This window comes from Maylandia zebra, linkage group LG9 (assembly GCF_041146795.1).
Source record: "Maylandia zebra isolate NMK-2024a linkage group LG9, Mzebra_GT3a, whole genome shotgun sequence".
NCBI classification, from domain to species: domain Eukaryota; kingdom Metazoa; phylum Chordata; class Actinopteri; order Cichliformes; family Cichlidae; genus Maylandia; species Maylandia zebra.
The window spans coordinates 36,214,169-36,239,168 of NC_135175.1; the positions used below are offsets into that span (position 1 = coordinate 36,214,169).

Here is a 25,000-nt window from a genome sequence, read left to right on the forward strand (position 1 = left end):
CATCAAACAGAGGCGTGCGTGTCCCTCTCTGCCACGAGAAGCCGTCACAGTCGCAGAGGCTGTGAGTCAGTCACGCCGCTGCAGCTGCAGAGCCAGTTTCAGCGCTGCATGGTGCAATCAGGCTGCCCACATGCAGGCTGGGGAAACATGGCAGACATGACGTGCAGCTCGCCTCTGTCGGGGCGCCTTACAGGACCACAGCTGATGACACGCTGTAAACCTCTCTACACATGAGTTACGTTTGGGACCAGACGTCGACATGGACTGAGACTCGCCCGCGGCCTGTGATTGGACCGTCCTCCCCATCGCCTCTTTGTCTTTACCTGCGTCTCATTAATGAATGATTCACAGGTTCGCTCTGACCTGCAGTGAACCACGGCACTCGGCTCACCTCTGGACAGCTGCTATAAAACAGCTGGATCCAGAAATCGCTGCTGAGCATGTCTTTGAACTCTGAGTGAACCGGAGCAGCGAGACGAGTCGAGAGGCCTCGATCTGTTCGCTGACTGTTGGCCAACACACCCTGAACTCTGTACAAGGAGACGCCATTCATTCAGATAAGCTGTGACCAGGGAGGAGCCGAGCAGCCCGAGGGCCAGGCTGTTAGTCATAACCAAGCAAGGCAACTTTATTTGTATAGCACACTTTCAGCACCAGGCAATTCAAAGTGCTTTAGGGGCGACCGTGGCTCAGGGGGTTGGGAAGCGTATCTGTAACCGGAAGGTCGCTGGTTCGATCCCCGAGCTCTCTGTCCTGGTTGTTGTGTCCTTGGGCAAGACATTTTACCCTACCGCCTACTGGTGGGGGCCAATGGCGCGATATGGCAGCCTGGCTTATGTCAGTCTGCCCCAGAGCAGCTGTGGCTACAACCGTAGCCTCCACCAGTGTGTGAATGTGAGAGTGACTGAATAGTGGTATTGTAAAGCGCTTTGGGTGCCTTGAAAAGCGCTATATAAATCCACTATTATTACGTGATTAAAGTGATAAAAGAAAGCATTTGTAATAAACCAATAACCAAGAAAATCATTTGTATGAAAATTAAAACAAACAGGTAGAGAGCCATAACAGGATCAGTTACTCATAAGCAAGTCTGAATAAGTAAGTTTTAATTTTACACTTAAAAGAGCTTTGCATGCTCCTGATAGTTCCAGATGTGAGGAGCATCTCCTGCTTCGCCAGGTTTAGTTCTGGTTCTGGGGACGGTCAGTAAACGAGAGCTGGAGGACCCGACTGATCCATGACAGCAGATCTCTAATGCACTCTGGTGCTAACCCATTCAAAGATTTATAAACTAATAAAGTCTATTCTGTGAGCTACAGGGAGCCAGTGCAATGACTTTAGAACTGGAGTAATGTGCTCTGTTTTCTTGGTTCTAGTGAGAACACGAGCAGCAGCGTTCTGGATCAGCTGCAGTTGTCTGTTACAGTAATCAAGGCGATAAATGCCTGGATGAGTTTCTCTAGGTGATGTGTCATCAGTCCTTTAATCCTAGAAACGTTCCTCAGGTGACAGAAGGCTGACGTTGTTATTACTTTGATGTGGCCCTGGAGGTTCAGCTCTCATTATTACACCTAAGGTTCTGGCCTGGTCCGTAGTTTCTAGTTGGACCAGTTTGAGCTGATTACTGATATTTAGTCTTTTTGGGTCCAAAGAGAAGTACTTCAGTTTTGTAGCAGGCATTAGAGTGCACATTAGAGTGCACATCTGGGTCTTGTATTAAATGTTTCCCTGTATTTGTCTGACAGGTTTAGTTGATTTACAGTTTAAGATTTTCTTCACACAAAACCAAAAACAAAATTCATATTAATTGTAACAGTTTATAACCAGTTGAAGCCATTACTCATCCCTCTAATTACCCAGGGATGAGTAATGGATAATTAAAAGGAAAAACCTGTGTGTTGGGAAGCATTCATGTAACAAAGTGTTCTGCAGGTTCCCTCTGTGGTGGCCATCTTGTTTCCCCAGTAAAGAGGAGACCTGCCTCAATTGCAGCTCTTTTATAGGCCAGTCTGTATTGAGAAGGCGTGGTCTTTAGAGTATTTGTGCATGATGTCGGCAAGAGACAATAAAACAATTACTTCAGTTAAGATAGAGTGAAGTCTGATGTTTCCCTCACCGCGGCCTCTGCGTAACACTGTGACTCACTAATCTGACCTTTGTGAAGACATTTGCTAATCAATAGACTTCTAACCACAACCCATGAAATGATGGACACAATATTCACAGATCAGTCCTTAATGATTAGCAGCAGTTAGCTTTGTTACGGTAAAACTTTCAATTGTATAAATTATTGTACTTTTGCAGTATTTAAAACCAGATCCTGAGGATATGAAGCCTCCTTTGTTCTAGTCACCAACATGGACTAGCGCTAGCTAACGTTAGCTTAGTCTGCTAATCGCTAACATCAATGAACGGAGGAAACTCCCCATAAAAATAAAAAATAAATGACTTCAGGGGAGATTGTTTTTAATAAGAGAGGAAACACACTCAGGTTAGCTAGCTGGCTGTTAGGGTTTGGAAGTTAGCCACTTTTGGGCTTTTTATTGATCCTCAGAACAAAGCGTGAGCTGGCTTTCTCTGGCTGATGATTGTTTTGGTTGTGAGCCGATTGTCACATTTGCCCGTAGCTTGCATGGAAGACACTGACTTCTCTGCTAACACTGGCTAACTTCTCGCTGAGCGCTGCTGAAACCTGAAACTGTGACACAAACTGGAAGTTGAGAACGTTTACTGTCAAAGTAAAAGCTCCACCGCAGTGCTGCGGCCGCCATGTTTCAAAGGGTTTGTTTGTCATGTTTCCAGATGCAGCGTCTGTTACATTACAGGTGACACAGCAGTCTGCAAGCCTAGCGACCAAAGAAATCACAAGTAAGTGGTTGGTGAATACATTTTTTCCCTAGCAACCAGTAGTTTCCAGGCAGTCAATGTCTGGCCTTCAGGTCTGCCAGCACCCTCTGGCCAACCAGTTGGAGAATAATCATTTTCTCCCAGTGACCTGAGGTTGGCAGATGGTTGCAGACTGGTCCCTAGACCTTTAGTCTCTACACTGTTACATGTCCAAATCATTAACATCATGTGACTAGCTGTCATGTGACCACAAAACCTCATAAGTCTGCAGGAAGTAAAAAGAGGGACCACCCGGGGCATGCTCATTGTCTCATCATTCAAAGCAAACATGGACAGCTGTGCAGCATGTAACTGATGCTCACCTCATCAACTCCAATCAGCTCTGCTATCCAGTGCTTATATCTGCATGTAAAGGGTGTGAACACTTCCACCAGTGGATCCAGTTTCCTGGATATTTCTGATTTGGATCAAAAACTTCCTGCTGTTCATCTTTAATTGAACAATTCCTCACATATGCTGACGTCTCCAGGATTAAATTAACAATGAAAACACATCTGGTTTAGATCTGAAGTGAGTCAGAGCCAGTTATCTCTCTTTGTGTAGTCACATGTTATAAACCCAGCCCCCCCATAGCTGCATCACTGCAGCCTGCCAATGATTCACCAGAGTCTGCAGCACAAAGCCAGAGAGCAAACTGTGGCAGAGTTCATCCAGTGAATCAGCAGAAAACTGAAGCCTGACGATATCTGAAAGCAGAGGGACGGTGTAAAGCTGAGCGGAGGTGGAGGTGAAGGGTCGTGGGGCTGACGCTTTGTGTGCAGCAGTCACATTTGCTGCATGCAAACTGAAACGATCCATGTTTACGGCCTTAGATCGCTCTGTGCTTCAGAGCAGCACGTTAAACCTGCAATAAACCTGCACACAGACGGCCAGGTACCACTTCATTATATCAACCATCACACCTTTTCTAGACCAATCAGAGGCAGTCGGACGCATTTATTCATTCATATGTTCAAAGAGGCCAAACCTGCCTGAGCCTGGTTGGAAGTTTCTTCCTGTTAAAAGGAAGTTCTTCCTTCCCACTGTTGCCATGTGCTGCATACAGGGTCATCTCTCTAACACTACTAAACTGGTCTAAAACTTTTATTTAAATGTTGCAGGTACCCAGAGTAACTTCACCTTAACTTAATCAAAATCAGTCAGCTCAACAATCGGAACAGAAAATTCTAATAATAATAATAATGGATTGGATTTATAAAGCGCTTTACAATGCCACTATTCATTCACTCTCACATTCACACACTGGTGGAGGCAGCTACAGTTGTAGCCACAGCTGCTCTGGGGCAGACTGACAGAAGCCAGGCTGCCATATCGCACCATCGGCCCCTCTGGCCAACACCAGTAGGCAAGTAGGGTAAAGTGTCTTGCCCAAGGACACAACGACCAGGACAGAGAGCCCAGGTATCGAACCGGCAACCTTCCGGTTACAGATATGCTTCCCAAACCCCTGAGCCATATATTGATCAACTGGGAAAAAAAGTCCTTTCAGGTTTATAGTTTAATGTTTAAAAATGTAAATCTGCCAAAATGTTTTAATTAAAATTTTACATACATTATTTTATTATATTTTTTATTATTATGAAATATGTTTTTGTTGTTTTATTCCCATTTTTGTTCCAGTGAAACAAAGAAATCATCACTAAATGTCCCAACATCAGCAAACATTAGGTACAGACAGGCATTGGTCAGTGAAGCTGGTGTCTGGCCAGTTTAAAGGCTTTTAATCAATGCAAAGATCAATACCATCATTTATTGTCACTAAATCGTTTTTGATCAGAAATTGAAACTGTTGAAGATCAATTACATTTTTGACAATTTCCCAATAAAACACGATCAGTTTAAAAATGAAAAATCCAGGATTGACTCGTTCAGCCTGACAGTCCCACTGAACACAGACATCCAGTTTCTAATCAATAATCCTATCCATCTATGTCCAGAGTCTTTTGGTATTTCTGGGCTTCCATAGACCACAAAACCCAAACAAATCCGGTCTCCGTTGTAGCGGAGACACCTGCCCTGATTCGGATACTTCCCATCTGACCTTTGACTTATTGTTTAAGTTGGCCGGGTTCCTCTGGGGCCCTTCCTGGGACCCCTGCGATTCTGAGAAGGCTCCAGTCTGTACTGTGAAACTACAAGCTGCTAAGGATGCATCCAAAAGCGGTTTGGTTGGATTTTTCTCCCTCTCAGTTCAGGGTGTCTAGTTTCCTCATTTCCTGTTTTGGCTGATTTCCACACACACATAATACCGCCGCACTCCCACCACCCTCACCACCCAGACACCGAGCTCACCTCCTCCAGAAACTTGGTCACATCGTAGACTTTGTTGTGGATGATGATCCACGTCGATTTGAAGGAGTTCTGCTTCTCTATCTCTGCCAGTCTGTAGTATTTCACTGCCTCGGAGCTTTTCTTCTCTTCACCCATCTGTGCGACGCTGTGCGAGCGAGTTCTGAGGGCTGAGCAGCCTGTCCGAGGTTATATAATCGCAGCGAGGGTGTCAAGACAGTGAGTCCACAAAAACACACCGACATTTACCCCAGAGAGAGTCCACGCTAACTTCCAGCGTTGAGCAAACCCCAGCTGCTGAATTCACCTGAGCTCAGTGTCGCCTCCTGCTGCTGCCTCCAAAATAAAAGCCTTCTCCGGTTAGTGAAACGGACTTCTTCAGAAAGAATGGTAGTTATCAGCAAAAAGTTGAAGTATTTTATTTTCATAACCTTTACAAAATAACATTAAAGTTAAGTAACATAATGCTTCAAATGATTCCTCAAATAAGTGCCCTGATATCTATAGCTTATATATTTCATTGCAAATATGCTGGTGTACTAAACCTATGCGTTTTATTTATTTATGTCGTTATTATTATCATTATTATGCTGCATTGTGCTTTTATTATGAAATACTGCTTTGTAATTTCCGTTGTGCTCGTAGTTATTACTGGTTGCTTTATGATGGTGTCTCAAAGTTCCTGACACACTGGCGGAGACCGCCCTCCCCACCGCTCTCCTAATATGCTATTGGCTTTTCCTTCCCTCCTCCAGGATAATGGTCGTCTGTGATTGGCTCTTCCCGTGCCAATCATCAGTGAGACTATGGGCGAGGACGAGGGCAAAGTTCGCCGGAGTTCATCGGCTGTCAAGGAAACTCACTTCTCACGCAACGGTTCGGGTCTTCTCACGTAGCCCACGTACTGAGATTTTTTTTTCCTAATCTGAGCGTTTCAGCGGGCAGCCGGACATCCGGTTGTAGTCGCAAATCCCATTTGACCTGCATAACTTGGTTAATGTTATGTCATAAATTGGCATTCAGAGTAGAAAATTTAGACTGATACTGGAGCGGCTCTACGGCGGGAAAACACGCGAACCCGAACTCAAAGTTCTTCTATTAATACAACTCATCACTATGCAGCAAAAAAAAAAAGTTAAATCAGACTAAACATTAATCAGGCATCATGCTCCACTTGTTCTGTTAAGGAGTCGTTAACATGCATTTTATTAAATAGTTATTAATATGCAGCTTGTAAACATACACATATAAACGGCACCCCATCTTCAATAGAAAAGATTTATTTCACTAAACGAAGGAGAGTGAGAGTTCCTCTTCTTCCCTCACCCATCTTTGACTACTGTTAAAGAGAGTTTTGCTAACCTTATATCTTGTATTTACGCTTTTTGAAATGCTTCTTTCTAACAAAACTATTTCCAACAGAAGATAAGTTTCATTTTGGTGTAGTGTAAGCATTAGAACAAGGTTAGTGACTGAGATATTAACTTTAAATTTAAAATTAAAACAATTCTTTAAAAAAAAGCTCAGCTCTAACTTAGCGTTAGCTGCTACTAGCCTATCGATAGCATTAGCTTTTATAGTTTTCAGGTCAGAGGCACAAAAATGTGACAGAGACTGATTTAAAACTTCAGCTTAATGTTTAAAAATGATTATTGTGTTTGCAGTGAGTTTTTAAGTGCTTATAAGGGTGATTTTAAGTAATTCAAGCTCAAACTATAAATATGGATCAACATTAAGCTATTATTTATTATTATTTATTTAAATTATAATTATATCCTCTTCTATTACCTTCAATTTTTTTATCCAACAGTTTTTTGGAGATTATAAAATTTTCTATCTGAGCATTTTTCTTCTGTGTAGGAACTTTTGACAAGTAAATATAAATTAAAGGACTTAATAGATCATTACGTTGACAGAACTGTCATTTCAAAACCTAAAACGTGTCTGTTTGGTCATATTTGGAGTGAGAATCAGTTACTGTCGGCTTATCTAAAGTATATTTTGTCTGGTTGTGTCTTATGAACCTCACAGAAGCTCTTTGAACTCATGTTATGACCCTTTGATGCTAACCCTGGTCATTTCCCTGTGTCAGCAGTGTGCAGGATGAGCAGCAGCCACCAGTCCCTGTATTTCCTCAGTCTTCCTGACCCAAAGCAGCTGGTCTGCGTCACCCTGACTCTGCAGGATGAGGGCGAGGAGCTGAGGAGCAAACAGATCAGGACCTGCAGGTGAACGGTGCAGAGGACAGGCCACCGTTAGTGTCACACCACAGCAAACAACCAGAGCTGAAAGTTAATTTAAACATGTGAAAGGTTCATTTATGCACATCTGATGAGGGAGGACAAGTGTGACGCAGGTGTTCAGGCACTGATGAGCCAGTAGAACCTTAAATGATGCACACGTGTAAATAACATTGAATGTGTGTTCTCACAGGGAGCTGGTTCTGCTGTTCTCTGATCTTCTCGCTGCTCCTGCTCTGGACTCCTTTGCTGATATCACAGTGGTCATAGCTGTAAGGAACACACACACGCACACACACACATGCACACATGCACACGCACTCCTACACTTTTAAGCATCCACCTTTAAACCCTGATGTCAGTTTGCCATATCAAACTAACACTGAGACACTTATTGCTGTCGTTTCCCTTATGAAAGTGCACAAATGCCATTATTAAGAAAATGTTGCATAGTGTAATTAGCTGAAAAGTTATAATATAAATTTCACTTATTTGAAGTTAAAAACACTACAATGATCCACAGTAGCTTGTGCTTTCTCTGAGCCTGAGCTCATTTAAGGTGGACTGCGGCTGATTGGTAAATCCTGGCTACTGCATTCCCCGTGTTAAAGAGGAAGCCGGCACTCCTGATGGTGTTGAGTGAGAGAGTTAAACAGGTTTTAATTTCAGTTAAAATTTGAGCCCCAAAGCACTGAAAAGACGATAGACTGGGTTTATAGAGTAAACACACTGCTTTCCTTCATGTGTGCTTTTGCTTCTCTGTAAAACTCACTGTTAGTTCAGCTCGAGCCAGGATGACAGAACGACAGCGTTGGGTTGGCTGGCTGACAAGTGGTAAGAAGGTCAGGTGTCCCCTGGTGGACGCTGTCCAGTCCGTCTACAACCGCAGACTTTGCTTCACAAGGCAGACTGGTTATTGGTGTTTGGACCCCTCCAGGGTTGAACTGATCTTATTTCTGGATGAATTTCTTGGTGGAGGGTTCGATGGGCTCAGGATCAATGTCTCTGCTTTTTCCTTATGATGTGGTTCTGTGGCTTCATCGAGGCTCGACCACCAGCTCGCACTGGTGTAACTGTAACTCCACCCTTTTCTCAGCTGGAAAGGGTGGAGGGGGAGAGGGATTGATGCAGTGATGCAGAGCTGAGTGTGAAAGCATATCTGTGGGTATACCTGCTGTTCCACGGGCACCTGTGACCACGAGCTGTGGGTTTTGGACCAAAACAGATCGCAGATATGAGCCTCTGGGCTCAGCATTAAAATGACTGTGAGGAGTTTGGCCTGTTGGGAGGGGCTCAGGGTCAAGAAAGGGACTTCCTGCTTTTATGTCAGAGCTCCTGATGTCGTTTCTATGTGTGAAGCTTCAGCCGCTCCTCTGGTCAGCTGCGGTGCTACGATGTCTTTGCTGGTTAGATTGAAGTTTGACTTCAATCTAACCAGCTGCCCCTTTGTTGGTCTTCCTTGGTCTCTTGTGTTCTGGGGGCCTCTGGATGTCTGGAGTTTTGATCTCCTCCACACCTGCTTCATGCCCTGGAGGACGGGGCTGTGGCCCCCCCACACCCTCTAGCAGATCATTACATGAAGGAACCTTTTAAAAACAAGCGCGTCCATGCTCACAGGTGTACACACGGGTGATCACACCCACAAACTACACCCTTTTTGGCTCCTACCTCAAAGCACACTGTGTGCTGTTGATCTTATGTGCTGCACAATAATGTTTAATATTTAGTATTTACTGTCATATTCCCATATATCATTGTGATGTTGTTTATTCTATTACTCTTGTTCTCTTCTGCTTGTTTTCTTTTTTCTTTCTCAGCAGGTGATCCAGGTGATTGATATATGCATTTTTTTTTCTCTGCCCGTTCTGATGGTTTTTGTCTTTTGCCCTTCTCCCCCGTCCCTCTTCTCAGCTGTTTCTCTTCCCCTCTTTCTTTCTCCCCTTCTTTCCCCCAGTCAAGTCTGTCCCGTATTCAGTAAGTGAAAATAAAATAAACAATAAAAGGTGACTCAAATGGACCATTACGGCAAGGCTGGGATGGTCAATTTGGTAAAGTAAATCTGTTGGGCATCTTTCTTTGCCTTTAGACAACAATTCTGATGCAAAAGAGCCAAACGGGACAGGCCAAAAAACAAAAAAAAAAAAAAAGAAGTTTGACTTGATGTAGCAGAAGCTGTTTCTCAGCTCTTTTAAAAGCAGCAGTGGTTGTTTTGTTTCCTTTGGCGTGTGCGTGATGTTTTTGTGCGGGTGTAGCTTTGGGAGCTTCAGGTTTCTGACTGTTTTATAGATTTTGACTCCGTAAACTCGACAGACTGCACGAGTCGACTCTGTTAGCTGCTTCAACGCCGCACGCACATATCAGGCTCTGCACGCCACCTTAGCCCGCACACACGCTACAGGCCTTTACACACACACACACACACACACACACACACACACACACACACACACACACACACACACACACACACACACACACACACACAACAAAGGCACTCACTCTCAGAGCAGATAGTAATCAGTCCTGACAGATGTGATTTGTCCCTCCTGCTCGCAGTGATGAGTGTTTCTCAGAGCAGCAGCCAATCAGGAGATGTGACTGACAGATAACAGCTGCTCAGCTTCAGCCAATCAGCCCTGTTTTCTTTAACAAAATGACACAATCGAGGAAAAGTGACACCAGAGCCGAGCTCTCAGAGATGCTCTGCAGCCTCAGCTTCCCCACGTGCACGTGAGTGCACATGACGTCAGCCGGTCTTCAGCCTGCCAAAGACTGCGCGATGTGCCCTTATCTCGTCCACTCACCGTTAACGATTGGACGTCGTATTCTTACCTTGTGCGTGATTATTAGCAGAGTTTCCTGTAGCACACAGGTCTGCTCGACGCTGTGACACACAGTTTACTTGTTGCTGTTTCCTGTGCAACATTTCACACCCGCAGCTTTTAACAGAAGACCTCTGATGTGAAACATGTTGCAAAAGCAGCGACGGGTCGCTGTTGACCTGGTGGATGGTAAAAGCAGAAAACAGGAGAAACTCAGTGTTGTGGTTGGAACGTGCACATCTATTAGATTGAAACGCTGATGCCTGACAGACAGCACTGTTACAGCTGCTCGTCTCCTTCTTTGCTTTTTCACTCTGTGCGTGGCTCACATACACGATTGCGTGCCGACACCTCCCAGGCAGTGACACGCAACCTAAATAGTTGTTCTGAATTCCAGACATTCCTGGTATGGCTGCACACACACACACACACACACACACACACACACACACACACACACACAGAGCGGTAAAGTGCTGTCTTTGTGAGGACGCTCGTGCAGACCCTGGTTGTAACCGGAGGCCTGAGACCCTCACTCAGGCCCCTAAAGCTCTGTCCCACTGTGACAGTGGGAGCTGTCCACAGTCAGCAGCTCAGCGCGGTCCTCACTGAGACACACAGACCCGTAGATTGTTCCAGGCTAAGATAAACACTTGCCTCACGCTCTGCTCTCCTTGCTTCACTGACTGTAGATCATAAATAATAAACAGTAATGACACTTTAACTCGGTTTCTGTTAAAGTCGAGCTGCTCTACTCCATGTTTTAATTCTGGACTTGACTAGAGTAGCTTTGCATGAATCAAAGGTCAGAAATAATCCTTCTTTATCTAAAAGAGGGGCTTTGGTGCAGCTCCTCTAAGGCTACCCACCCTTTTCAGACAACTCATGTTCTGATTGGCTGACGGTGAGGGCCGGTACGCAGGGAAATAAATCCCAAGGACATGAAATCAGTCAAATGTGAAAAAACGTCCAACCAGAATATTTAATTCAGTAACTTGAATATATTCAATGAAGTCATGAAAAATGTTTTGTATGAATATTTTCATTAAGACGTGCAGGAGATTCATATTTCAGGGCGGAGCTTGTATTTGTGTTATTCTGTCCATAACCTGCATGAAAATACCCCAATAAAACAACACAGGCTAGTTTGTGAACTCAGGTCTGAACGTCTCAAGCTGAGGACTTGAACTGTCGCTGAGCAACGTAACCCTGCTGTCACTGATTTTACTGATCAAATTAAGCTCCCTGTGCCGTACTGAGTAAAATCTGACTGTAGACAGAGACCATAAACTCATCAGAAAACAGTTTGAGCAGAGGAGTCGCCCCCTGCTGGACACTACAAAGGTCTTTAATATGAGCTGCAGCTCCTTTGGGACCAGTAACAGCTGAAGAAGCAGCAGTTCAGCTCTGGAGTGGAGCTGCTCTGCATCCCTGCGTCACACCTGCAGTCATGACCTCATGGCCGTAGGTGAGGGCTGGAACGTCTCAGTACACACACGCCCACCTCTCCATCTCACACACCACCTTCCCATCGCTCCTACTCCCAGGGCAGAAATCCCACCCAAAGGGAGGAACTGGCTGGTTTACAGAAGTCTGCCATAAGCCCGCCTCCTCGGGGGACTTCTGTTACTTCCAGGCTTCTTTTTTACTGACAAACTGTTTTTTTCTAGCACCACCTCACCCTCACTGTCCTGTTCCTGCAGACCTCGTTCTTACAGAACGGCATCCTCCAGGTGTTTGGACACAGACACCGTCTGCAGGTGGGACTGGAGACCTGGGTGAAGTCCCATAACTGACACTGTTCATGTTTATTCCTGCTGTTCTTTCTCTGTTGTACTTGATGAAAATGTAATCTGTGTGTGTGTAGCTGGGCTCTCCTCAGTCTGTGCTTCCAGGGGACCTCCAGCGTTGCCTGTCCTACTCTCTAATCAGCAGACTGTCCCCCAGCTGGAACAAAGTCGGTCTCTTCCTCGTCTCAGGTGCGACACGTGTGGAACAACTTGATTTGTTCTTGTTTAATTTGGGCGAGTGCAGTCTCGTTTGATAAGGTTGCATCTCTAATGGGGCTTTGAGAGAATGAACTGTCCCACATCAGGTTCATTTTCCAGGTTGCACCAACATGGTGTAGTTCTGGTTCTGGCCCCTTCTGATTTGATCCATTTCAGTCACAGTGTTCACTTATCACTCGTCATGACAGCGAGATAATCTTGACGTGATTATCGGTGTTGACACCTCCCAATGCAAACAGGCCCAGGTCTCCTGCAGAGCCGGGAAAACGAGCCGTTATTTGTACAACCTGGCCTCAATGTATTCGCTGCTGTCACTCAGCACGTTTGCAGCCCAAGGCTGAAGTGACACAAACGTTCACCTTCCACGAGTCTGAATAAAACAAAGAGTTTGAAGTCAGAGAGAAATGATGGAGCGCACAGATCTGACTGAAGCAAAAGCAGCATGTTGTAACAGCTGCTGAATAACACGTGTTAGTCTTTGCTCATCACCACCTGAGACTGAACCGTACTGCTGTGGTTCAACTCATCAAATATCTGCCATGTGTTATTGTGATAGAGGCGAGCAAAGTGTGATCCTTTTGTTTCCTGTCAAACTGCAGCTCGCACACATGAGAGTCCGTGCAGTGACGAGCTCTGTCCTCTCTGTTTGTTTCCAGGAAAAGACTTCCTGACTGAGAGCGGGAGGCTCAACGCTGTCAGTAAGTTTCACCCTTTACCTCCTCCCAGTGACCTGCACACAGTGACACATTAAACATTACTGTGTGTGTGTGTGTGTTAGGCGTGGAGCTGAGTGTCACTGAGGCCCACATGTGTTTCAGCATTGAGGCCAGCGCTGTCCGACTGCCCCTGACCACCGTAAGACAACAAGAACACCTTTATGTAAATGTCGTGAGTAACATGGCGAGCTGAACAGACCGAGGTTTGCTGCCTCTGTGGCTTTTATAAAAACCACTGAACGTTTTAACTTGACCCTCACTGCTGCGATTTAAACTCACACTTCAACTTAGTTTGAGTTAAAGTTTATTAAAGAAGAATAAAATGCTCAGGTCAAGTCTTCCTTCACAGAAGTGCTGTTAAGGAGGAAAAATGAGACTGAAGCAGGATGTTTGTGTTTCAGCTGGGGGACTTCGACCTGCCCCCGCTGGTGCTCCACAGGTTATGCAGTGACCCTGACTTCGTCGTCGACCTGGCCTCCACCGCAGGAGCCGTGTGGTGTCACGTCCTGCCCAGGTACGATGACGCCACCTGCTGGACAAACTCAGGCAGCACCGAACAGCCGCTGCTCATCACTGTAAAGATTTGGATGAAATGTGACCTCATTAAACTCCTGCTCTTCAAAGATAGTATCACAGAACCGTGCACAGACTTTTATATCATCGTTTTTGGGTCAAACCAGAGGGTAAGGGAACATTTGTGAAGACATCCTTCATGTCGTCAGAGAGGTCGTCACGCTGGTGAGCGTCTCCACGTCCTCAGCTCGTACCTCCTCGCCTCCATCAGCTAATGAGATGCTTTCACACCGTCCAACCGACAGTCTCGCCGCCTGTTTGCAGATCGCTGGTTCTGGAGGCCTTTAGAGCTGTCTTGGTGACGTTAGTGTCAGCTTCTCCTGGCAGCAGAAGCTCTCAGACTGAGGGACGTTCACAGCTGGTCTGACTGACGCCGTACGATCGTTTATCTTTGCAGCAGCTTCTTCTGCCTGCACAGCAGGTTACAGCAGTTTCTGTTTACCGTAGGCGCCACGTGAGATGGCCTCTGATTGGTCTCTCAGAGATTGCCACAACTTTAGAACCAGCTGATGAATGCCGCGCCCTCATTCTGCCCGAACAGCTGAGCTGTCGGAGGATGGACCACCTCTGGGCTCTGGCAGGAGAAGCTGAGGGTGTGAACAGAAAAACAGATCTTTATCAGCTTGTTTAACAAACAACAAACCTGTGAGCTGCCGGCTCGCAGCCACGTTAGGTTGTGATTGTCCCGAGGTACAGATGAGCTCACAGTGAGACGCAGCTTCACTTACATGGAGCGAAATGTGAGTCACATAAACAGGAGAGTGTGTATGTGCAGCAGGTGTAGGGTGGGTGTGTGGTCACACAGCAACGCTGAGGTGTCGTGCTCACGGCTTTTACTTTCTAATCACACTCAGATGTAACGTGGGCGTCATTTTAAAGGCCGTGATTACCTGACTGTAGTCAGCAGATCAGTGTGTGCTGTTAGTGTCACGGTCGTTCTCTTCACCTGTGGGTGCTGTAACGTTAGTGGGTGTTATCCTGGCTGTGAGCAGCAGGTGGAGCTGCAGCTCTGTGTGATCACAGCTGGGCTCTGACGGCTGCAGTGTTCATTGACAGGCTGGTTTATGTCTCTTTGCTAGCATGAAGAAAGGTCAGATCATCTTCATCAGCCGCCAGCTGCCCAAGCATGGACCGTTCAGGAGCTACAGAGACCTGCAGAAGCACTGGAACCGCATGGTACACACACACACACACACACACACACACACACGGTCTCAGCCTCTTCTTAAACCCAGGAGCTGAGTGGACAGATCTCCTGTGGAGCACATGAGGCTGGCATGGCAACGTGACTCAGACTGAATGTGAGGTTACTCTGAGGCAGGAAGCAGAAAAGCTTTAGAAACATGGAGGGGAATGACAGTAGTGCTGAAAGGTGCACAGACCGCTCTGCTGGAGTCAGAGTTCTGCTCACATAAAGACCTGCTTGGACCAGAACACGCTCCAAAGAAATTTGGGACTTCTGAATAAATTATTGTGTTGCAGACGAGCACATTATAAATGGTCTGGCTTACTAAACCAAAGTAGATAAAGCATTAAATGACAGATATTTATGTCCACCTTACCCCGCACATCCTCCTCATCACACCAACCCTCTGCATGTGCTCCTTTGCTCCACCCTGAAAAACAGCACAGTTCCAGTTTTTGCGGGTTTTCTGCAGTGAGTCTGAGACTGTTAATTACAGTCCACAGTCTGAGTATGAGCTCTCCAACCTTTAACTTCATACTGGGAATATTTACAGGGTTCATAAAGGTGGCTCCAAGTTCTTTTTGATGATGTTTCTCAGCAGTGTTTGAGCCATCACAGTTCCATCAGGAGATGCAAATTACCTACTGCTTTTTAAATAAAGTTAAAAACCCAACTAAATCAGCTTTACTACGACACTGCAAGCGTCCCAGTCTAAATGCAAACGCAGGTTTTTGTTCCTTGACCAGCTCTGAGCAACAGTATCAGTACGATGGGATATATCACAGTTTGAATAAACTGCAGGAGCTTCATGTCTGATGCTGAGGAGCAGACACGAAGTTTGATCTGTTTCTGTGTTTTCCAGTATGGCTACAGACTGCCTGAGCTGGCAGAGGATGAGGTGCTGTACTGCAGCGTCTACTTCAGGCTGCTGGGAGAGATACTCTTCAGGTATCCTCAGAGCCGCATTAAACCACATTTAAATCAGTGTTGTTACAGTGTTTGTCAGATGGCAGGTAGAGATGAACAGTACGATATACTCAGAGTTACATGCAGGAGTAAAGATGAGCCTCGTGTTTTACTACCAACAAGGACAGAGCAGCAGCATGAACCATCGCTGCTCTGCAGTGAGAAGGAAAATCTCAAATCTGATAAAGTTTTCACCTCTGTCCTGAGCAGCTACCCTCTGAGCTGCATCCGCCTGCAGCCGGTGCAGCGTTGTCCTCGGGTCGACCTGCAGGGGGCGCTGGGCGGCTTCCTGTCTGACGTCAGGCACACACTGAAGACTGTGTGTGGCTTCCCTGCACATCTGAGCAGACAGCCCTGTTACCGTGCAGTCCGGCTGAGCAGCGCTGGATCTTTACAGGTACACACACACACACACACACTGTGTATAGATGTGTGTTACGAGGATAATCTCACTGTGCTGCAAACGCTTCGTGGCTCTGTCGTGTGGCGGTCAGCCGTGAGCTGTTCAGCTTGTAGGTGCAGCACTTTCTGGCCCTGCTGCATCCAAACTGACGTCAGTAATAACATTTGTAAGCTACATCTGGTCACCTGCTTTTCAGTGGAAATATCACAACTCAGTGCATGTAGGCACTGGCTGTAGCACAAACCAACCATGAGCATGGCGTGGTTGCTGGGATTTTCCTGTGAACCATGTCTGGGCTTTACCGAGGATGGTATGAAAATGAGGAACTATCCAGTGAGCTCTGGTTCTCTGGGAGAAATCAGAGGTCACATTAGAATGGCAGCAGTAACTCAAGTAACTAGTCATTACAACCAAAGTATACAGGAGAGTATCTGGAGAAATCCAGATGTAGAGATGGCACGATGCCACTTTTTTATGTCCGATACCGATATCATACATTTGGATATCTGCCGATACCGATATGAATCCGATATAGTGTTTTTAACCAATAAAACTGTTTTTTTAATATCTTGCTGCTATTCTGTTAAACCTGTATGTAAAATACACTGCTCCCAAAATATTTATAATAATACTGATCAATCTAATAAACTTAAACCTGCACCATCCTCCCTATTCTGCTAGTTTAAAGAGCACTTAGCAGAAATATTACGCAACCAAACTAATGGGGTTGCAAACTCCCAGCAAAATAAAAAAGGGAACCACCCCCAGCCTCCGCCTCGTGATGCTTAATCGACATGATCAACTTTAATTTAATGCACATGTAAAAAAAAAGCACAGAAATCAATTATTTTTCCACAATAATTAAATAGATTCAACCTCTTTCTTCTACAGAACTGCAGACTGCACAGATGGAAAAAGTACTATAGCTTACTGGGGTATATTAGACTTAACAGTTACTATATACAGTAATCGACTTCTATTCGTTTTACATCAGATTCAGATAATTATTTATTAAAAGCTCGACATTTTAAATGAGAATAAGAAAGAAAAGTATGTCTTTGTGCCCCCTTTTCCCTGTTCATGCCCTATCGGCCCCCCTGGCTAAACTTTGCTAGATCCGCCCCTGCACAATTACAGCCGTCAGCTAGAAAAAGATCTTCGAGTAGAAAGTAATATTAAATAAATTCTACCAACAGCTGATCAAGCTTAAACGTGCTGCTGTTGTTCAGCCGCTGGTTTCCTCTTTCTGGTGCAAAGTGGGCCAAAAACAAACCAGAGAGACAGACTCGCCACAGAAAAGCAGATCAGCTGATCAGTTTCATGATTGAAGTAGCAGCAGGAGAGGGAGAGAGATTAGTTGTTAAGCCTTAGGCTGGAATGCTTTACAAACATTCAGAGGTGAACTTACACACTTGCTTCACTTCTCTCTGGGAAAACTTCCTCGGAGATGAAATGCAGGGTTGGTAGCGAGGCTCCAAATGCTCCACCAGACCGCCGACAGGTCTCGCACGCCACAGCCGCTCTATCATGTGACGCATACTTCTCAGACGTGCTACGGTTCTGAGCTGAGTTACGCCATGTCACAAGTTTTGTGAGGTGCTTTCGTAATATTTAATGGATCGGATTACATTTTTTATTTCTCTCCGATATCCGATCCAGTAATTTAGGTCAGTATCGGACCGATACGTAATATCGGATCGGTCCATCTCTAGTGTAAACCCCATGAAAGCATGGACTCATCCTGCCTTTATCAGCAGTTCATCCTCCTGATGGTGTGCGGGATACGTTTTGAGCACACTTTGGGACCCTTGGTACCATCTGAGCATCATTTAAACCCCACAGCTAACCTGAGTGTTGCTGCTCATCATGTGAACCATCTTGTGATGCTTCTTCCATCAGGATAATGCTCCATGTGTCAGAGCTCAGAGCATCTCAAACGTGAACCTGAGTTCACTGCCCTCACACGGTCTCCACAGATCTCAGTCCTGTCACAGCTCCGGGATGTGATGGAATTCACATTCTCATGGATGCGGGCGGTAAATCTGCACCAACATGATGCTGTCGAGTCAGCGTGGACCAAAAGCTCTGAGGAACGTTTCCAGCTCCTTGTTAAATCTGAGCCACGAGGACTTGAAGCAGCTCGGACAGCCTGGTGTTCCAAACAGAGTATACCTCACAGATCTTTCTTTCATGGCCTGGCGAGCAGGTGTGAGTGTTGGTGTGGGCAAAGCAGTGATTTCTGAGCGTTCCCACCTTGTAAACTCTCCACAGGCAGTTTTATGAGCGCTGAGGAGAAAGAGGAGGAGAACAGCGTCTCTCCGGATCCTGCGAATAAATTTTCATGATACAGATGTCAGAGAGAAGGAGAAAGAAAAGTCCAGAGGTCTCATATAATATAAGAAATGTGCTTTCACTCAGCAGCCATTGAAAGGTTCGGCTTTGTGTCCCTGAACAAAGAAATGATGTATTTTCTTTGCAGAGGAAGAAGATAACTCGACCTGTTAACCACCGTTCCAAGGCCTTGTTGTAACGAAGCAGTTAGAAAGTGTTTCATCATCTTTTTAAAAGACTTTCTTTAAATAAAAATCAACATTTTTTAATCCTCCCCGAAAAACCTTTCATGCACAGGAGTACAACAGGTAGCATATCTGCCTTTAAGCTTGAATAAATGTGTTTTCTGCACAGCTCTTTCCTTTCACACAAGTCAATAGATGAAGGGATAAAGTGCAATAAAGCAGGTGGGATTAAAGTTATTTCTCATTTTGTCCTGCAGATGATTCTTATTCACAGGCTGCAGCTGTGCGAGCGATCGATTCAGCGCTCACAGGGTGAACTGAAATATTTATGCTGCTTCTTATTTCCATGTATAAGACCACTGATCCCATCTGTAGGCTGAGCCGAGGCTGGAACTGACGCTCAAAAGGATCGTTTATTCACCTTTAGAAAGGTTTCTCCTGACCAGCACCCACCCATCCCTCCACCCATTTAACCATCCATCCCTCCATCCATCCCTCCATCCATTTAACCATACATCCATCCCTCCATCCCTCCATCCACCCATTTAACCATCCATCCCTCCATCCATCCATCCATCCATCCATCCATCCACCCACCCATCCCTCCATCCACCCATTTAACCATACATCCCTCCATCCATCCATCCATCCATCCACCCACCCATCCCTCCATCCATCCATCCCTCCACCCATTTAACCATACATCCATCCATCCATCCACCCATCCATCCATCCCTCCATCCATCCATCCATTTAACCATCCATCCATCCCTCCATCCATTTAACCATCCATCCATCCATCCCTCCATCCACCCATTTAACCATCCATCCATCCATCCCTCCATCCACCCATTTAACCATCCATCCATCCCTCCATCCATTTAACCATCCATCCATCCCTCCATCCACATTTAACCATACATCCCTCCATCCATCCATCCATCCATCCACCCATCCATCCATCCCTCCACCCATTTAACCATACATCCATCCATCCACCCATCCATCCCTCCATCCATCCATCCATTTAACCATCCATCCATCCCTCCACCCATTTAACCATCCATCCATCCCTCCATCCATTTAACCATCCATCCATCCATCCATCCCTCCATCCACCCATTTAACCATCCATCCATCCCTCCATCCATTTAACCATCCATCCATCCCTCCATCCACCCATTTAACCATCCATCCATCCATCCCTCCACCCATTTAACCATCCATCCATCCCTCCATCCATTTAACCATCCCTCCATCCATTTAACCATCCATCCATCCATCCATCCATCCCTCCATCCACCCATTTAACCATCCATCCACCCATTTAACCATCCATCCATCCCTCCATCCTTTTAACCATCCATCCATCCCTCCATCCACCCATTTAACCATCCATCCATCCCTCCACCCATTTAACCATCCATCCATCCCTCCACCCATTTAACCATCCATCCATCCATCCATCCCTCCATCCACCCATTTAACCATCCATCCCTCCATCCACCCATTTAACCATCCATCCATCCCTCCATCCATTTAACCATCCATCCATCCCTCCATCCATTTAACCATCCATCCATCCATCCCTCCATCCACCCATTTAACCATCCATCCATCCATCCCTCCATCCACCCATTTAACCATCCATCCATCCCTCCATCCTTTTAACCATCCCTCCATCCATTTAACCATCCATCCATCCCTCCATCCATTTAACCATCCATCCATCCATCCACCCATTTAACCATCCATCCATCCCTCCATCCTTTTAACCATCCATCCATCCCTCCATCCACCCATTTAACCATCCATCCATCCCTCCACCCATTTAACCATCCATCCATCCCTCCACCCATTTAACCATCCATCCATCCATCCATCCATCCCTCCATCCACCCATTTAACCATCCATCCCTCCATCCACCCATTTAACCATCCATCCATCCCTCCATCCATTTAACCATCCATCCCTCCATCCACCCATTTAACCATCCATCCATCCCTCCACCCATTTAACCATCCATCCATCCCTCCATCCATTTAACCATACATCCATCCCTCCATCCATTTAACCATCCATCCATCCATCCATCCCTCCATCCACCCATTTAACCATCCATCCATCCATCCATCCATCCATCCATCCCTCCATCCACCCATTTAACCATCCATCCATCCCTCCATCCATTTAACCATCCATCCATCCCTCCATCCACCCATTTAACCATCCATCCATCTCTCCACCCATTTAACCATCCATCCATCCCTCCACCCATTTAACCATACATGCGTCCATCTCATCCCCAGGTGGTTCCGGGTTGGTTCATCGGGGTGTGACTGTTAGATTGAAAGCTGGTATGAGTGACTGAGAATGAGATCTTCATCTCTGCTGCTTGAGAACTTTGAAATTTCATATTTGAGAACAGGATGGAGGTTTGGGTGTGACTTCATCAGGGGTGTTAAGATGTTAAATCTGCAGCAACACTTACTATGAAGAACCATTTTTGTAATTGGATCATTTCTGTCATTATCAACCTAATTCGATATTTCAAACATTAACACATTTCCCAGTCCAACATTTTGATTATTCCACTTCACTGAGGTCTCCTCTTCTTCCTCAGATGTTGAATGGTTTGGAAATCAACCTGACCACCTCCTGCTCCATCAGGCCGGTCCTCACCCAGCTTCCTCCACCCCCTCCTCCACCCCAGCCTCTGCAGCCTTCAGCCTGGACCCCTCTGTCCCAGCAGGAAGGAGCTCAGGAGCTTCTGGACAAAGGACGTGGCTTCAGCGGGAGACTGACACAAAGTCAGGGGTGTGGAGGCAGAGACTGGCCTCCGTCTTCCTCCATCTCCTCCTCACATGCTGCTTTTTCCTCTTCTGACTCCTCAGATCAAGAATCACAACCTTCCTGCTCCTCCTCCTCCTCCACCTCCTGCTCTTCTCTCCCAGTCTTCCAGCCTGCTTCCTCCTTCATCTCTTCCCACTCCTCCTCCTCAACTCCCTTGTCTGAAGCGGCATTGAACCCTTCTCCCAAACTTGTTCCAGTCTTCAAGCGTCCATCGCACCGCGTCACCATTTCCCTGCTGCGTCCCCAAAATCAGAAGCAGCTGGGTGGAGCTGTGGAAGGGTCAGCGAGGGTGACGGTGCCTTCCTATAGGAAGGAGATTCCCGCCACTGCTCCTCGCCTTTCTTCTTTATCAGCTGCTCCCCCCCCAGTTCTTCCTTTGCCCATCATCCCTCACTTCAGCCGCAGCACTGCGGCTGCTCACCCGCCTCCGGCTAACATCAAGCGCGTCTCCAGCCTCAGTCCTGTAACAAAGTTTAAACCGAGGATTATCATCCCTCCAAAGCCGGAGATCAAGACCGGCTCCAAAACCACCCTGAAGGTCAGCTCTGAAAGTGACGCTGTCACTGGCTGCAGAGATGAAACACAGACGTCCTCTGAAACCTCAAACAATGAAACCTCCAAACGCAGCACGAAGGTGAGTCTTCCTGAATAAATACCATGGTGGTGTCACTTTTTTAAAGAGCCTACAGAAGATGAATTTCAAGTAGAGTTTGAGTAATTCTGCTGATTGGCTCACAGACAAACAGCACTGAACCTCTCGCCTTTCAGAGGATCCCAACAAAAAAGCCACAAACATCTGTGTGATGTGTGACCTTTAGGCCCCACCCCTCCACTGAACTCACAGGTGTTTCCTCACGCACCTGTTGCTGTGCTTCTTTGATGTTTCAGAGAGTTTCTTTTGACCTAAAGACGAAGAAATCCAGAGCCGCAGTTGGAGACGTGGACGTGGAGAATATGGTCAAAACCAATCAGGTCAGAAGATGAACTTCCTGTTTCCTCATTTCCATTTCTCTGTTTTTACTTTCTCCTTCTTTTCTGACCTTCTCACCAGTGCACACATGAGCTGAAACATGAGAACAAACCCTCACATGTGACCAGTTAACAACAAGCTGGATACAAACGTTTCTTGTTATTGGGGAAGTGTGAAGCACAAACAATTAGCGTCTTCTTCTTAGTGGTGTTTGATTTGTTGGGGCTGTGTGGAGGAGACTTCACAGTCTTAAAGCTGTCATCAGACCAGCACAGAAACTAAAGCCGGAGCAGATTTTACACACGACAACAATCGGTTTGGGTTGGAGTGGACTCTATATTTACAACAGCTTTAGCATTTCACCTACTTGCTGTTCTCTACCAGACTCCATTCAGAAAAACACAAATTTTACCTCACATAAACATGGGTGGTGTCTACCTACCTCTACTTGTTTAACACAAACCAGTTAACTAGTTTAGCTACTTTCCCCATCATAACAGCTTATGGTTCAAAGTTTGCATTGTCAGGGGGCGTGTCTTCGCTGATTGACAGCTGGATGGTGAGATAGGTGGACCTGTGAACTGTGCTAATGCTAGTTTTACCTGCTGTGAGGTTAATGTGCCCACAGACGTGTGAGCTCCAGTTTTGGACCGCCCTCCATGTGTTTTAAAGCTGGAGCTGCTTCTCCGGTCTGTCTGCCGTACATCGGCATGTTGGGCTGGTAAAGTTTGCCGTCTAACTGACCTCGCAGCCTCTGTCTGTGCTGTTTATGAAGCTGCAGGGCGAGGAAGAGGAGGCTGATGAATTTCCACTTGTACTGTATGTACAGCTTCAGCTTCCTCATAAACATCCTTGAGGAGGACCGTGCACATTACTGTGATGTATTAAAGTACGTTGGCGTGATGAATAGCAAACACGGCATCCTGCACTGTCTGCCTCAGTTTCCTCAGCAACGCTGCTTCACGGGAGGGCGAGGACTGTTAAAGTGATGAATGGGCAGGAGGAGGTGGGAGCCCGGAGGGCGCCGAGCACATTAATAACAACATTCATCAGTTTTACAGCCCCAACCTGCAAGTTTTCAGGAACAATACGCCGCTTACATTTTCACTCTTATTTACACACTGCCAGCACATTGTTCACAAAAACAGCTCCGTTACACCAGCACGGGGGCATTTTCACACATTTGAACCTGTTTTCAGTCTGGACTCAGTTTAAAATCCAGTCCAGAGGCTTCAGTGATCAATGTTTCATAGTATCTGAAGATATTTCAGCCTTAGCACACGGTCACACTGTTAGATTAGATCATCAATCTGATCTGTGCTCTTTCCATGGGGAGTGAGAGGGTTTTATTGGTGTTCAGATCTGCTGGGACACACACAGTTTCAGATGTGTTGATCTTAAGGACAGAGCTGCACATCAGTGCCCTCTTCCCTCCATCTAACTTTTGTGAGTTTGAACTTTTCTGGGGATGAACGTGTGATGATGAGGTGATGAAGAGGCAGTGAGTTGTTGAATGAAACGCACAATTTTTGAGGTTTTGTGGGTTTTTCTTCCATGTTTGTAGTCCTTGCTGTTTTCTGCTTCACTTCTTTACAAAGCAAAATCCAAACATTGGCATAAAAAAGGATCACGCCAGCTCAGTAGAAGCACAATAGAATGCTCATGGTTTTATTCATGTGGAAACATAAACGTTTGCTCAAACAGTAACTGCTCCGAGATCTCTGTAAGACTGAAACAGTCTGACGTGAGCTCGTGTGCATGAGAAAATCACTGATCATATATTCTGATGTTTAACTGAAGATTTAACAAAATCATGAACGACTGACCTGCTAGTGACCAAAGCAATCACCACGAAGGTTCAGCACTCGACCCTCTCCCAGCTGTTCCTCGCACCCTGTGGTTGCCAAATGGTTTTAAACCATTAAAATGGGAATAGATCTACTCTGTGTGCAGGCTGACTAGCCCAGTAAATGACATCATTAGTGTTCTGACAATCGTTACTGTGTCACTGGTCGGTGTCAGACTTACTAATCAAATTTTAGTTGATGCCCAATGCTGGTAAATTACTGTCCTAAATGTTATGCAGCCATCTGCCACCAGGTGGCGCATCATAGCTGAGAAACACCCTAGAGTCTCAGCCTGATCTTAACAGTGTTAGGAGGAGGTTGTGGATACAAGTGGCTGAAATGGGCTTTTTCTGGAAGGTGGATGGTCTCTGCCGTAGGGATAGGGTGAGGTCCAGAGTGCAGCTACTCCACATCGATACGACGCGGCTGAGGCCGTCGCCTCCTGGGTCGGGGGTTCCGGCCTGTGCTACCAGGGGGAGGGCCTGTTGTAGACCCGGCACACAGAGATTACCGGCTTCACTGCTGAGAAGCAGAAATAAATAACTGGATGATTTCTTGTTTTGTAATTTTAGAATTAAATTTTCAAACAGCGTGCGTCGTTCATAGCACACGGCACAATACGCCACTTTGCAGTCGCAGTTTGTTGGTTAGTTTGTCAGAGATGACCTTATTAGTGACACGTGTGTGACCTCAGACAGATCC

General features: G+C 46.0%; 3 protein-coding genes and 1 long non-coding RNA gene across 12 annotated transcripts in view; 2 read left to right on the forward strand and 2 right to left on the reverse strand.

Moving 5' to 3' along the window:
* Nucleotides 1-5,336, reverse strand: part of cyb5a (cytochrome b5 type A (microsomal)) — a 9,705-nt gene extending 4,369 nt beyond the window's left edge. Inside the window, exon 1 of the mRNA XM_004572877.6 lies at nt 5,200-5,336. Coding sequence (XP_004572934.1) covers nt 5,200-5,334 — 135 coding nt within the window. The 5' untranslated portion in view covers nt 5,335-5,336. The remainder of the gene's footprint in view (nt 1-5,199) is intronic.
* cidea (cell death inducing DFFA like effector a) overlaps nt 1-25,000 on the forward strand; it is a 281,200-nt gene that overhangs the window by 147,713 nt on the left and 108,487 nt on the right. The window lies entirely within an intron of this gene.
* lg9h18orf63 (linkage group 9 C18orf63 homolog) overlaps nt 5,464-25,000 on the forward strand; it is a 20,477-nt gene continuing 940 nt past the window's right edge. Inside the window, exons 1-14 of one of the 9 annotated variants that reach the window (XM_004572881.3) lie at nt 5,464-5,555; nt 5,952-6,072; nt 7,289-7,424; nt 7,630-7,708; nt 11,929-12,018; nt 12,126-12,237; nt 12,924-12,965; nt 13,046-13,122; nt 13,385-13,497; nt 14,636-14,732; nt 15,605-15,690; nt 15,919-16,105; nt 21,252-22,115; nt 22,370-22,453. In XM_004572881.3, the coding sequence (XP_004572938.1) occupies nt 6,003-6,072; nt 7,289-7,424; nt 7,630-7,708; nt 11,929-12,018; nt 12,126-12,237; nt 12,924-12,965; nt 13,046-13,122; nt 13,385-13,497; nt 14,636-14,732; nt 15,605-15,690; nt 15,919-16,105; nt 21,252-22,115; nt 22,370-22,453 (2,037 nt within the window). In that variant the 5' untranslated portion in view covers nt 5,464-5,555; nt 5,952-6,002. Of the gene's footprint in view, nt 5,587-5,951; nt 6,098-6,526; nt 6,661-7,288; nt 7,425-7,629; nt 7,709-11,928; nt 12,019-12,125; nt 12,238-12,923; nt 12,966-13,045; nt 13,123-13,384; nt 13,498-14,635; nt 14,733-15,604; nt 15,691-15,918; nt 16,106-21,251; nt 22,116-22,369; nt 22,454-25,000 lie in introns of those variants that run through there. The other 8 variants (XM_004572882.5, XM_024803677.2, XM_024803681.2 and 5 more) reach the window with 8 other exon arrangements.
* LOC143420445 (uncharacterized) lies at nt 13,378-14,641 on the reverse strand. Its single transcript, XR_013100274.1, has 3 exons — nt 14,503-14,641; nt 13,661-14,143; nt 13,378-13,556 (listed from the first exon to the last, which is right to left on the reverse strand). It is a non-coding gene; the product is annotated as an uncharacterized LOC143420445 (long non-coding RNA).